The sequence below is a fragment of the Chrysemys picta genome, chromosome 7 (genome assembly GCF_011386835.1).
Source record: "Chrysemys picta bellii isolate R12L10 chromosome 7, ASM1138683v2, whole genome shotgun sequence".
NCBI classification, from domain to species: domain Eukaryota; kingdom Metazoa; phylum Chordata; order Testudines; family Emydidae; genus Chrysemys; species Chrysemys picta.
In genome coordinates, this window is record NC_088797.1 from 84,659,487 (window position 1) to 84,674,172 (window position 14,686).

At 40.2% G+C, this 14,686-nt stretch overlaps 1 protein-coding gene across 9 annotated transcripts in view; it reads right to left on the reverse strand.

Moving 5' to 3' along the window:
* The window catches only part of LOC101938843 (solute carrier family 25 member 16), a 66,475-nt gene that overhangs the window by 12,024 nt on the left and 39,765 nt on the right, over window positions 1-14,686 (reverse strand). For all 9 annotated transcript variants that reach the window (XM_065553457.1, XM_065553456.1, XM_065553455.1 and 6 more), the window contains 11 exons: window positions 14,348-14,493; window positions 11,882-12,013; window positions 10,581-10,800; window positions 8,906-9,023; window positions 8,386-8,551; window positions 6,755-6,949; window positions 4,645-4,872; window positions 3,729-3,845; window positions 3,525-3,634; window positions 1,717-1,826; window positions 723-947 (listed from right to left, as the gene is read on the reverse strand). In XM_065553457.1, the coding sequence (XP_065409529.1) occupies window positions 723-947; window positions 1,717-1,826; window positions 3,525-3,634; window positions 3,729-3,845; window positions 4,645-4,872; window positions 6,755-6,949; window positions 8,386-8,551; window positions 8,906-9,023; window positions 10,581-10,800; window positions 11,882-12,013; window positions 14,348-14,493 (1,767 nt within the window). The remainder of the gene's footprint in view (window positions 1-722; window positions 948-1,716; window positions 1,827-3,524; window positions 3,635-3,728; window positions 3,846-4,644; window positions 4,873-6,754; window positions 6,950-8,385; window positions 8,552-8,905; window positions 9,024-10,580; window positions 10,801-11,881; window positions 12,014-14,347; window positions 14,494-14,686) is intronic.

Genomic DNA, 14,686 nt, shown 5'->3' on the forward strand with positions numbered 1-14,686 from the left:
GGGGGGTGGCAGGGGTGCTGACGCATGGCAGGCACAAACAAGACTTCTTCACACTAAGGACAGGCGGCAGCAAAGTGCATCAACTCTGGGTACCTCCAGGAACTGTCATAGTGTCCCTGTTCTCTGGATTAAAGATATATATGGTGATGGCAGTGCAATCTTCCTCACCCCAACTGAAGTGATCAAAGGTAAAAATGTAAGTAACTTCCCATACCAATTTAGTCCTCTGCTTCACTGCAGAGCCTACCAACAAGACAACTAACAGAGTTTTTTGTGATGTAGACACTTCCTGTAAGTTCTCTGGGGCAATGACAGTCTTAGTGGTGAGTGAGTGTGAGTGTGTATTTATTATCATTTTATGAGTCTAGCATAATGGGGCCTCAGTCAAAGATCTTCAGGCACTATTATTATACAAATAGAACATCAAATAGAAGTGAACCATGACAAACCAGCTCATTTCATTTCACACAAGCAAAAAAAATGCAAAAAAAATCCCACACACCTCACCACAACCCACACATCCGACTCAGATGGTAACCTGATTCACAATAGACAATGGCCAAACTTGAATTGATGACAGAAACTGAGGATCTCTTTTCTGATCACTGAGGCACCCAGACCCTTCTGAGGTAAGTTTTGTCTCTGTACAGCATTTGTAATAGATACACTAATTTATACTGTCCTAAATATGTTGCAGGACTACTGAACATTATTTTTCTTACTTGATTGTTATAGAGTTCCTCCAAATGAGTTATAGATTTAATTGATTTGGATCTGCAAATTTCTTCCTCTGTAAACTTCCGTATATCTGGATGAACCTTCTGAGCTCGCCCCAAGCGCAAAAATCCTACTTTGAACCTGGCTAACTTCAGCAGGATATTGTCAACAGCAGTGTGTGTAAAACTTGTCAGCAGAACACTGAAGCCACAGGCATAAAGAATTCTTACCTAAAATAGGAGAGTAGCAAGGAGAGAAAAAAGAAAAACCCAGATATTAGCTTGAATATAGGAATCAGTAATTCCTTTCTTAAAAGGATAATTAGTCTACATTTTTCTAAATTGGTGTTGGACCTAGGAAGCCAAAAAAAGTCATATGAGGGGACAAGATTCCCAAGCAGGCCCTTGTCTACACTGGGATTTTACCCACCAATGTAAACCCCCTGTCTCTAACCAGCGCAGCACAATTTGTATGGGGTAAGCTTCACCAGGTTAAATCAGGCCAACATTAGGAGTTTTCACTAGTGCAGCTACACCAGCACTTAATATCCCAGTGCAGACAAACCTTGGGTTCTCACACCAGATCTACTGCTAATGAAGTGCTTGTTTCCAAACCTCAGATCTACTTCAAAATTGGAAGATTTTATTGTAGTCTGATGCCAAAGGATTGTAACAGCATTAAAACATTGTAAATTGATCAATATGTCATCACCCACTTCCAAGATGGGACTGGTGGATGGGATTTAATAAATAAATGCATAAATAAAAATAAAAAACACACCACTTGACACCAAAGGATACATTTTGTCATTCTACTAGTGCTAAATGTTCTTTATCGTAAAGCTGGCTCCATATTTATTTCAATGTAAATGACAGACAGATGTCCTGTATAAATCTCAATTGTGAAGAGGATGCTTCACATACAGCTTATTTGATGCTTGCCCTCCAAGCTTTTAAATTAACAATTTACTTCTAACATTAGGTCACATTATGGTCTTACTAGAGCACATATTGTAGTAGTTTTTCCTGTTCCAGGCATACCCACGATGAGCGTGTAATCTTTTGAAAGTAGCACTTGTTTCATTGCCTGTTTCTGAGGCTTATTCAGACCTTTAATTAGAAAAAGAAAAAAGTTAAATATTTGTAGTTAATCCTATATGCAACCTGAAATGATGAGTTTTTAGTGGGGAAAACTAGCAGAACAAAAAGATAACTTGTTTACTGGTGCATAATTTTTGATAACACTATAAATGGTATCTAAAGACTTTATTTAAAAATACTGAAATGTAGATAAAAAGGTATTCATTGTCTATCCTGGCTCCAGAAGTACTAAATTAATCTTAATAGCTTATGATTTGTTCCTCCCTTTCTTAATAGCTTATGATTTGTTCCTCCCTTTCTTCCTCTACACAGGATCTCAAATACGGGTTTCCATTTTGTTGAACAAGAGTGACATGTATGCATTGCTTCTAGGGGAGATAAAAAGATGCAGGCAAGAGCATCTTGCTATTTAAGAGAAACATTAGAACAGAGTTCATTTTCCCAGTAGAGAACAGATGCAAGCTACCCAGCCTAGGTTAAGCCCAGATAAAACTCAGGCTTTGTCTAAACTGGAATTTCGTCAGCAAAACCTTTGTTGTTCAGGGGTGTTAAAAAAAAAAAAAACAGAAAACAAACCCTCGAATGACAAAAGTTTTACCAACGAAAAGCGCTGGTGTGAACCGCGCTTTGTCAGCAGGAGTGCCTGCTGACAAAGCTGCTGCCGCCGGTGGTTGTGTTGGTTTTTTGTTTGTTTGTTTTTTTTGTCGTCAGCAAGAGAGTTTTCTCCTTCCAACTAACAGCTACACTGCGCACCTTTTAGCGGCACAGCTGTAGCGGCACAGTCGTGTCGCTAAAAGCAAGGTAGTATAGACAAAGCCTCAGTTGAAACAGATAAGCAGGAAGAAATGTTTAAACTAATAGGTAGGTGTTGCAAGTGCACTTTCTACTAGAAGTCATTATCTTTAACCTTTAACAGTGTGTTTTGCATTCTTAGAGTCATTCTTTACCCATTACTACTTCTGAATTCTCAAGTACACACAGCTCTTCTTCCTTCTGTTCCCCCTACCCCTTTTGCTGCCAGCCAGGAGGCTGTACCCATTCCTATCTGATGCAGACCTTAACACAATAATCAAAATTTTAGCCTCTAGACTAGTTTACTACAAGTTACTGTATCTAGGGCTACCCCTGAAAAACACCTGGACACTACAGATGGAGGGGGAAGAGAAGAGAGACTGCTACAAGTACATAACGCTATCTCAGTGTTTCACAGTGGCTACATACTTGCTTCCAGTGTTGGTTATGATCTAGAAAGCCTCAGGTGATTTGGGGCCAAGTTATCTGACAGATTCTCTCTCTGCCCCTCCCCCCCTCCCCCCCCATGGAAGTTAAAATCTACAGGGTCAATTTTGTTTGTTCTCACAGTTACACTCTACGGGCTAGTAAAAGGGTGTTTTTATTGAAAGGTAAGTCTCTCTTGAACCTGCTCCCTCCAATAGTCTGCAAGAGGAAGAAATTAAAGCGCTTAAATGTGCACCTTTTTACTAGTTTAGGACTAATTTAATAGTAGAAATAAGGGCAAGTTTGAGTTGCTCAGATCTGAATCTTAAAGTGGAAAGGCTCACACTTTATTGATGCAAGGTGCCAGGTGCTTTGTAATTGATGTATATATTTCTAAACAGATTAATTATGTCAGTCAATGGATATGAGAAGTCCTATAAAAATAAAGAAACATTTAAGCTGCTATTATGAGTTAAATATAATGTGTACCCTTTAAAATGTTTGCAACTGTTTCCTTTGCTTCAGGAGGAAGAACAGAGCTCAAGTGCTGGATGAACAGTGGTTTGTGGAAGTCAATTATTAAGTTACGAAGCTTTTCACTAGGGGAAAAAAAGGAATTAGACAAAATTACTATCAGTGAGAACATTTATACAATTACTAAACAATATTTGAAAACAATTCAATTCTACAAACCTGGCAGAAGAATTCTCCATCAGTTTAGAAAGATTTCTTAGGGGGGCATCAATACCAGAAATTCCTTCTTCATGATCTAGCCTAAATATAGTGTCCTTAGGGAGTTTAGATAAGTTCCTGAAAGACATAATAGGAATAATAAGCAGGAATATAATTGCCTTTGCTTCCACGTCTGCTTATTGCTTATAGACCTCCTATGGCATTGTTGTCAGTGATGTTGCCTGACGTATGAAGGCAGCCTGAAACAATAGCTCCAAGAAGGAATAAACTACCCCTATTCATGTCAGCAAGGTGAGAACTCTGAAGCCTGATAATTTAAAACAGCAGTGGTATCCATTTCACTGTGATGAAAGCATTCAAGCAGGGATGCTGGAACTAGGAGTACTGGAGGTGTGTACTGGAGGGAATATCTCTGAGATAGTCACTGCCTGGTGACCTGCCTAGCTCTACAACTTTAAGAACTAGGAGTACTGGAGGTGTGGCAGCACCTTCTGGCTTGAAGTGGTTTCCATCATATATAGGGTTTATAGTTTCGTTCAATGGCTTTCAGCACCCCCCCATTATAAAAGTTATTCCAACACCACTGCATTCAAGAAAGAAAAGGGATGATCCACAGAGTCTATGAATAGCATCTTTATTTTGTTGTCACAAATAGATGGAGCTTGGAAACATGCCATAATATTTTGCTTATTAGCTAACAGCCTAGGTAATTGGTGGACAACTCCCGGGGGGAGGGGGGGGCACAAAACACACACACAGGTTCTCAGGCCTAGCCCAAGTTTTGCTATTTGAATTCACTGTGGGGCTTTTGTTTTTTAGGATGGTGGGCATTAAAATAAAGTGCTTAATTTTAAGATTGTAAAAAAAGCACTCACATACTTCCTTTCTAACAGCCATATTTTTCTGTTTATATTACCTGTCCAATAAACAGGAAACTGTTGTCACATTGACCTCTTTAACATAGCCAGCAGACAAGCCAAGTAATGTCTTCTCTCCACTCACAACAACTCTATCTCCTACCAACAGGTTTGTTCCAGGCATGGTACCATTTTTACGCTGGAAATAATGTAGATATTGTCCTTCAGAAGCTTCCTGCACATGTTCGACTCTGATCATATTTCCAATGCAGTCTCCAGCCTTTTCTCTATGAACACATTCAAAATAAAAGTGTAAGCTGCCTTGAGTAATTTTCTAGAAGTAGGTTTTTATCAGTTTAAGATTTAATAGTAATTCATTGTAGTGTCTTACAGTAGTTTTGTTTGACCATATTGGCTGTCTTTTTCTGCCCAAGAAAAATGTATTAGCTACGTTCCAAAGCCTTGATCAATTCAAGACTGGATATCTTTCTAAAATATATATTCTAGCTCAACCATAAGTTATGGGATTGAAGCAGGAATTAATTGGTGATATTATATGGTGTGTGTTATTCAGGTCAGTCTAGATCATAATGGTCTCTTCTAGCCTTTAAAAAAAAAAAAAAAAAAAACCCACACACACCCTACCATCTACGAATACTACATTTCTATCCTACCTGTAGCAGGGTGGACACCTGCTCCTGCCTGGAAGGGCCTAAGATAGCCCAGAGAGCAGGCAGTGTGAAGACTGAGCTGATTGGGGGAAGTGGCAGCAGTTGGGGCTATGCCCCAAACAGATTCAGCAGGCCCTATAAAGGCAAGGACCCAGGAGCTCAGACACAATCTCTCTCTGCACTTAGAGAGAGAAGGGCCTGGCTGCAGGGAGCAGAGACAGGGTACCTGAGTGGAGCAGGGCTGGGGAAAGGCTGAGGAGCTGGGGAACTCCAGCCTGGAAAGCCCCAGGCTGCGGCCTAGCCTAAGGCCAACAGGTACTGGGGGTTGCAGAGGGCAGCCCAGGGCTAGGCCAAGGCAGCAGGTCTAAACCCCCCTTGCCAGTGAAGAGTGGCTGATACTGCAGTCTGCCCGAGGGAGCGGGGGCTGGATGGTGACTGGCAGTGGGCTGGTACTGAGGCAAGGTGGGGATAGTGGGTGGGGGTTCCCCAGGGAGGGGACACTCAGATCTGTGGGTACTGCCACGGGGCAGCACCCAGAGCAAGGGGCAGGGTCCTGGGAGGGACATAGGGCCAGAGTAGAGGCGGATCACTGGCCTGCAGAGGGCGCTCCAGACACTGGATGAGCTAATTCCCCAAAGCAACCAGTAGGGGGTGCCACAGGGGTGAGTCCCACCCCTTACACTACCCTATCAGATGTTATTTCCCAAAAGGGAAAGCGATAAAGCTGGAAGCAAGCATATGTGGGCTTCAATACAAAAGTACATGGCTTGTTTTGTGAAACTCCCAGATAAGTGGTCTACAGAGTCAACACAGTGGAGATTACTCAAAGGTAAGTCAAAGTATTAAATTCTAAAACAAAGGTTGTCTCGCACTATAATGTAAGTTTGATTTTTAAAGCTTCAGTAGTAAAACAAATATTACTGCCCATGCTTCACTGAAACAGTCTCTGCATTTCACCAATAAAATTATGCATGGCTGCTGGTGAGATTAACAGGAAATGATGCATTACCATGAACCCCCGGTCCACTTTCAGCCATCTGTGGAGCAGCCTGCACTAGCAATACAACGCAGAGCAGAATACAGCCTGTCAAGAGCTTTGATTCAGGGAGGCAACGCAAGGAGCTGGGGTGGCAGACAATATCCAACTGCACACATCAGGGAGGTGAGGCTAATAAAAGTATTACCTTCATTCTTATAAATGAAGATTGCAAAGCACAATTTATCATCTTCCTGGGTCTTCTGTGGTTCCCCTCCTCTCCCCAAGAAACACCTAACAGGTTGCTGATATCATACCACCAGATCTACCAACCCAATACTTTTGATAGACCCCCCTCTACCCCTCACAGATGAGTTAGCACTTCCGGCTATCTCTGGTAACTGTATATCAGAGTATTTACCAAAGGATGAAAAATCTCATCTCTCGCAGGAGACACAATGAGTTACAAGAAACCAAGCAGGTAAGAGCTGTCCATAGACAATGCCCTCACTCCCAACTTACCTTTCTGAAGCAGGCATCAGCCATATATTTTTACGTCCCTTTTTGCCCTCTCCGCACTGTGACTCCAAGGTTAACATCAGATACCACAGGCTGAAATACTGTAAGTGAGACAGTTTCAGATGCTGGGTCTCTTTTTCAATAATGGGTACCACAGCAGGAGGAATAAGGACATTATCCATCTGTTGCTCTACAGCTCTAAAAATAGACAGAAGCATCAAGTTCAGATTACTTCCTTTTTTTGCTTAATAAATTCAGTAGCATTTATACTATAAGGTAAAATACAAAAGCTAAATGAAAATATTTATTTGAACAAATCAAACTTAGGGGAAGAGCATCCTATTTCAAGTCTTTACATGGGGGCATGAAATTCCAAATACAGAACCAGTTCCTACATCCCTTATTTACACTAGTACTTTCATATTGGTGACTGGATGTCCCTGGTAATAATTTTGGCATGTCCACAGATGAAAAGTTCACTTTTTTTATTTTCAATAATTCAAGCATAATTTTCTCTCTATTCACAAAACAAACCACAGGTGTGTAAAGAATCTGAAGGCTATATTTATTAATATAGCATCATTATGTCTTCTGAACATGAAATCCCCTTATTTTATTTAATGTACATACTTACATAACATACATAATGGGCTCGCCCCCCAACTGTTTCAAATGCAATACCTGTAGACTTTTTGGTATAGCGTCAAGTGTGAAAACACTTCTGAAAGGAAACAATTTTAACCTAACTAAAAATGCCAGGCAGCTTTAAGGATGGTCTTTATTGGATGACATACTGAGACTGAATTTAAAATGGAAAATATCACAGGAGTATAGGTGATTTAAATTTGAAAACTTATTGTGTGTAGGCATGTGGGGCCAGATCTCCCCACCATATAATTTTAGGCATACAATTTTGGCCACGATGTTTAGGGATACTCTCTCATACCCAATGCATATAAATGTAAATCTGAATTTTTAATATATAAATGAAACACTATTATAATTAATAAATTAATTTATTGAAAACCCATTTAATATCTTTGAGACTGCCTTTAATTGTATTTTATCATAAAATAAAAATATAAAGTTCACTACCGTTGGACAGGCAAAAAACAATTTATTAAAAATTCAACTTTTAAAATTAAGTGCAGAAAGTTTTCAGAAGTTAGGATGCACTAAACAGTCATTAAGGGTTTCTCTATGTGGAAATTTTTTTTAGTATAGCTCTAGCAAAATAATTATATCAGCATAGTGATGATAGCATAACTCCCCATGTGGATGCCACTCTGGTGTAATTATTCCTCTTATAGTTATGACAGTCAATTACCTGTGTAGACAAGCCTTAAGATAAATCACAAATTTAGGCCCCAACCCTGCAAAGGCTTGTGTATATAGCTTCAGTGGGACTACTCACTGAGTATAAAGATAAACAGTTGGATAAGCCTCTGTAGGAACAAATTCTTAAATTGTCAAGGTTGGGGAAGAATCAATGGAGCAATACTTATCTTTGGAGAAAGTCATTGCATACCCAGGGCAAGTGTTAATCAATGCTGTGAAATCACCACAAAAAATCCAAAACTGATTTTTTTTTAAACTAAAGTGTTTACTATCCAAAGTCCGAAAGTTTCTTTTACCTGCTATAAAGAAAGCAGTTGTGCATTTGTGAGCAATATTTACAGGCCCGACTATCATCAATTAGAGGAGGCAAAGAGGCAAGTTGTGTTTGCTTATTTCCCAGGGCAGATTTACACATACTGTGGAATAAGTAAAATGCCAGTTGGTTTCTTAGCTTTAGCAATTCTGTTAAAAAAAAAATTAAAAAAAGTAAGTCTTTCAGGGTTAGAAACAGGAAAAAAAAGTGAGTATTTATGAATTTATTTGGAGCCCCAAACAATGGGCACGTACATAACAAAAACAGTATTCATCAAAGATATTTTTGGTGTAGTGTATTTTTTTTATATCCAAAGTTATTCCAGGAAAATTAAGCATTCTTGTCAAAACAAATAACTTATCTCAACACTGTTTACTAGTTCCTGGAAATGGTATATCAACCAGTATAAATATTTTCAAGAGTGAACAATTTAGTAACTGTTAATGTTGAAAAAAAACTCTTAGAAATTATAATAGTTAAGCACTGTTTTTGGGAAAAACCACCTCTCCTATCCATACGATTGCCAGACACAGGATACATATTGCCAGTTTTAAGGTAAAGAAGAAATCCAGCTTCAGGATCCACTCTTCGTTCTTGGTTCAACAAGGTGTACAGAACAACCTGAAGACATTTAAAAAATATTAGTGTATTTTGATATTTACATAATATGCATAAGTCATGTGAATACATTAAGGTTGTACAGTTAAGCAGCCTCATCATTGCCAACAAGATTAAAAAGAATAAATGCTTATCATCTAATTGATGTTTTTCATTAAAGATTTCTTCTATACGAAAATCTCTAAAAAAGTTGAAATTTGAGAATTGCTTATTTAGTTGGTGATGCCAGAAGTAAATACCCATACTCTGCCACCTCTGTAACATTATACCTCCCCTTCTCTGGACCCTGAAGAGGCCTCTCTGTGGTACAATAACTCCTCACTTAATGTTGTAGTTATGTTCCTGAAAAATGTGACTTTAAGTGAAACGATGTTAAGTGAATCCAATTTCCTCATAAGAATGAATGTAAATGGGGGGGGGGGGGTGTTAGGTTCCAAGGGAATTTTTTTTTTGCCGTACAGTACTATAGTTGGGAGGTGCCCCCGCCTTACCCCACACAGGTACAGCCCACTGGCACTGGAGACAATGAGGCAGGCAAGGAGGCAGAAGGTGCTGTAGGCTAGGAGAAGCATGTTGCGCAGCAGCAGCAGCTTCCCCTACTCTGCAAGTACCAGGGGCGGGGGGCTCAACCCTCGGCCCACCCACGCCACCCCTTCCCCCAAGCCCCCACCCTTAACCCGCCTCTTCTACCCCTTTACTCCACATGCAGCATCCTCGCTCCTCCCCCCTCTCCGGGGCAATCAGCTGGCTTGCAGGGTTCAGGAAGGAGGGGGGAGGAGCAAGGACTCAGCGCACAGGCTCCCCCCTCCCTTTCCTGCCCCCAGCAATCAGCTGGCTTGTGGTGTTGAGGGGGAGGGAGGGGGGAGCCTGCACACTGAGTCCTCGCTCCTCCCCACTCCCTCCTGAACGCCACAAGCCAGCTGATTGCCACAGGCAGGAGGAAGGCGCTGATCCGCGGCGTCTGCCAGCAGGCAGGAGGGGCGTAGGGGAGCTGCCAGCTGTGGACAAAGCAGGCAGCCAAACGACGTTATAGCGGAGCATTGCACAACTGTAAATGGAGCATGTTCTGTAACTGAGCAGGGACACAAGATCGAAACAACGTTAAGCAAGAGGACATTAAGTGGGGAGTTACTGTATCAGCTATGGAGGAATGAATAGTTACCCATCCAGCCCTGAAGAAATCTCCTGAAAGAACAAAATTTCAAGCTATATTGTCTCTTCTGCAAAGCCTCCCACAAAGGCTCTGGGGGTTAAAGATACAGGGTCTCCACACAATGATCCTGGTTTCCTCCACTGGGGCCAATAAAGAAGACTCAGCAAAAGGCTCCTCATTGAGATTACCTCCTCACTCCCTTATGGAAATCTCGACCTCTGCTTGAAGGTGGTAGTTGGTAAACACTCCCACATTCCTCAATTCATCATTCATAAATACAGGTTTGAGATCATAAGCCATCCATAATACCTAATATATTACATATAAACTGGTTCAGCCATCATTTATTAGATGAAGTGCAAACGAGTATATTACAATTGTGTATGCTGAACATTTAACATTTCTACCTGACTTCTGTGTTCTATGGAGTTAGATTCCTTGCCAGTTTTAAGCTCCAATGGCATTATCTTATATTGCGTTCCAGACTTGCGGTGTATTTTCACACCAACTGTAACATCAATCTTGCCCTTTAATCCAAACCTGGGAGACCAGATATTCTCTTCAATATCCAGGAACTCTGTAACCTCAATATTACAAGATAGATCTTCTATTTTTCCTTCACTTGGTCTAGGAGGAAAACAAAATAAATTTAAAAAACAAGTAACTTTGTCATCACCTGAAGAGTTACAAGACTACTTTAGAAACAGATATAAGCTGCTGTATTTCTCTAAACAGATACCCATGAGAGTTCCAAAGATTTAAATCTTCACAGGGAACTTCTGTTAGTGTGCATGCACTGCAATGGCAAAGCTATTTACATGTGTAGTATTAGCCATTAATTTAAGATGGCTAGAGTGTTAAGGCCCACTCAAGCAAACCTTCTATATGTGGATCAGGCTTCAACTCAAAAGGCTACCTTAAACTGTACACTGATGTGGTAATTTCTCAGTCTGAAGAAGTTGTTTTTAAAAATGTAATTCAAATGTTTGTTTCAGATGTGCAAAATTTAAAGTGTCATGAATTCCTTCTGAAGAAGATGACTTATTTGATCTTCAAAATATTTATCCTTTTTATAAGTTACCTTGAAGTTAACACTATTTAAAAAGCACTTTTATAGTTAAATTGGCACTGTTGAGGAATAAAAAGGAAATAGAGCACCAGGTGACTGACCATTACATCCCTGGGAGCAGGCAGCCAAATGGCACGGAAGCATATGCAGGAAGAAAACTTTGCAATGAGAGTATGATGAAAGCCAGCTTTTCAATCTTAACTACATATTTTTATTTTTATAGCTTAGTCAATTGATCCAATAACCTCGTTCTTCCAATGCTAAAATTTCTACGCTGTGAATTGACCAACACTGAGTACTGTGACTAGAATCTTTTTAAGAACAAAAGGTGTTATTTCTACAAGATCCATTCTCCATCACCATGAACACCTGTAATATTGTTTCACAATCAATGCAATTGCAGCTAAACAAGTAGCTTGCTGTGGACCAAGTCATTCGTTGCATAACAAGGCCAACTTTCTAGACAGCGAGGCCATGAGTCAGCTCCACATCAATAAACGCATTCAAGAATAAAGGTTTTTGCTTTAAAATTAAGATGAACCAAACAAATTAATGCGACAAAGTTCAGTAATTTCACTAGTGATATATTTGCTAGGTAACAATAAAACAGGTTTTGATGTGCAAGTAATGTTTTCTTACAGTTTTAACTGCATTTTGTTGTGGTTAGCTTGACTAGGTTTGTGCATGAAGTCTTCTGCCCATTTAGATATTGATGGAAGATATTCTTCTATCTCTTGCATGATTTCTTCTTGTTTCAGATTTAAGTAGTACCTGTAAAAGTGAACCCATACATGTTGAGTACTACATAGAAAATAAGGAATGATATAGGGTGAAGGAAAATAGATTCAAAACTGAATATGGAATCTAGTTTATTTGGACCTCCATCCTGCAAAGACTTAAGTACTCCTGTTCTTTTTGCGGATACAGACTAACACGGCTGCTACTCTGAAACCTTACACAAAAGTGTTTAACTTTCTGCACTGTAGGATTGCTATGTGAAGTTAAGAGTGTACCGTAATGGAGCATCTGAGACAATTAGTTATAAACATCTATAAAGAAAAATTAAATCTCTGCTGAAAGATTTACACACAAATATTTGTGCACTCTGAAGTAGTTTACTAAATATTAGCCTCAGTTAAAAACAAAAGGAAAGGCTTCAAAGGGGACTATGAAAATTTATGTGAACACAGTCACAGGATACTCTACTATAATGTTAGGCAGCACTAACTAAGGACTAGATTAGTGGTATTCTGTATTATCAGGTCTAGATTTCAAACCTGACATCCATGATCCTTAAGTTTATTTATGCATTAGAATTACTTAAATTGAATTACAGGTCTCAATTTTAATTCAAGTTCAGAGTGATGATAGGAGTGGCATTTTAGTTTATTTTAAAGCAATGACAAAATTAAACACTAAAACAACTGAAGGAAAATACCCCAAAAAATTAAACAAGAAACCTGCCACAATAGCTACCAACAAAGCAAGTAGAAGAGCAAGAAATACCTTTAGATAAAATGAAATATTGCTGCTATGGTTAACTCACATGGGAGAATAAGACCCCAACCTGAGAATTGGGACAAATATATTTCTTATCAGTTCAGTATATTTGAACTTCTAACTGTCCATGGACAAGTGACCATTGAAGTTTTTCTCCGCAGCCTGTGATTTAGAAAGTACTTTCTGCACAACTTAAGTTCATAATTAAGGTTACGTTTTAGTCAGATATTTTTAGTAAAAGTCATGGACATATCATGGGTAGTAAATAAAAATTCACAGGCTCGTAACCTGTCCATAACTTTTACTAAAAATACCCCTGACTAAAACTGGGCGAGGGAGGAAGAGTTTGGTGGGCCTGGGCCCCTGAGTGCTGGGGAGGGGGGCGCAGGTGCTCGGGGGGCAAGTTGTGGCCTGTGGGAGGGCACACTGCAGGTGCTGGGGAGGGGGGGTGAGGAGGAAGTCATGGCCCCGGGGAACGGGTGCTGGGGGCAGGGGTTGGTGGGACTGGAACAGGCTCCTTACCCAGCTCCAGGGAAGCAGCGGCCCCAGCTCCCTAGAGCTACCTCCGCTCTGCCCCAAGTCCCAGTGCTGCAGCTCCCATTGGCTGGGAACCATGGCCAGTGGGAGCTGTGGGTGTAGTACCTGGCTGCAGGCAGAGGCAGCATGTGGAGCTAGGGAAGCTGGGAGGAAGGGGGAGCCCCGCCCAGGTAAGCAGCAGCCCCAAGCCCTGAGCCCCCACACACCCAAACTCCTGCTGCTGGGGGACGAGGGCAGGAGGGGGCAGAGACTGCCCCAGCAGCAGCCAGTGCAACTGACCCGGGGACTGCCCGAGCTGCTCAGGTGCCTCCTGGGTCAGCCACACGGGGCTGCTGTAGAAGTCACGGAATCCATGACTTTTGTGACAAAGACAGAGCCTTATTCATAATTGATGGACTTTGTAGCAAAGGTAATCAGAGTCTTGCGATTAGCATCACAAATCTGATATTCTACATTTTGATCTGAAGGCTCTAATACTTTCAAATATTAAATACTTTTACTTGTCCAAAAAAAAAAAAAAAAAAAAATTGGAGTTTGGGAATTGAAAAGAGATTTCTGTAACTGTTAGTGTGTTTAGCTAGAATTTAAGATGAGTGGCATAAAATAATGAGATTAGGAATGTAAAAATGAGAGGCCTCACGGTTTTGTCAGTTGAGAATTTTCTAGGGATCAGTACAGTATTTTTTTAAATTACGTTTGTCACATTTCGCTAAGGTTTGAAAAACTCATGAAAATCTAATATCCAAGGCCAAAAAAATCCACTTGCCCACCCTGCCAAAAAAATAATTTTACTCACCTCTCCCAAGTGGCTATGGTTTTGAAGGCTTATTTAGTTGCTGAATTCAATTTAAATAAAGTATTTTTACTCTGACCAGAAAGTGTCTTTATAAAAAAGATGAATTCTACAAAGATTATTTTGGTGGAATATTCTTCAATTAGTAATCCTACTTCTGAATATCCTGCACTTTAAAAGAGTTATTGCACCACAGACAACACTTAAACTGGAAGACAGGACTATTATCTTCTTCCATCCTTCAAATCTAGACTGATATCTGCAATGTCACTTACATTTCTTTTAGATACTTTGGTCCATGGACAGTTCTGAAGGCAAGTTCTTGTAGTTTTTCGTGTGCAAAGTTATTTGTTACTCCTTGCTGGAAAGTTTCATGAAGGATTGTACCAATCAGCATCTGCCGTGAACTGGACTCACAACTCTACAAGAAAAAAAAAAATCACAACCAGCAATACATTTTACTGTAATGTACATAAAACGGGTCATAAATCCTCATGAGTAAGCCCTTTTTTCATTAGGGTTACCTTCTAACATCCCCTCTAAATTTTTGTTTTTTTCTGAGTGGGTTACAGACTCCACTGAGCACTAAATTTTTGTCCATGGGCAAGCTTGCA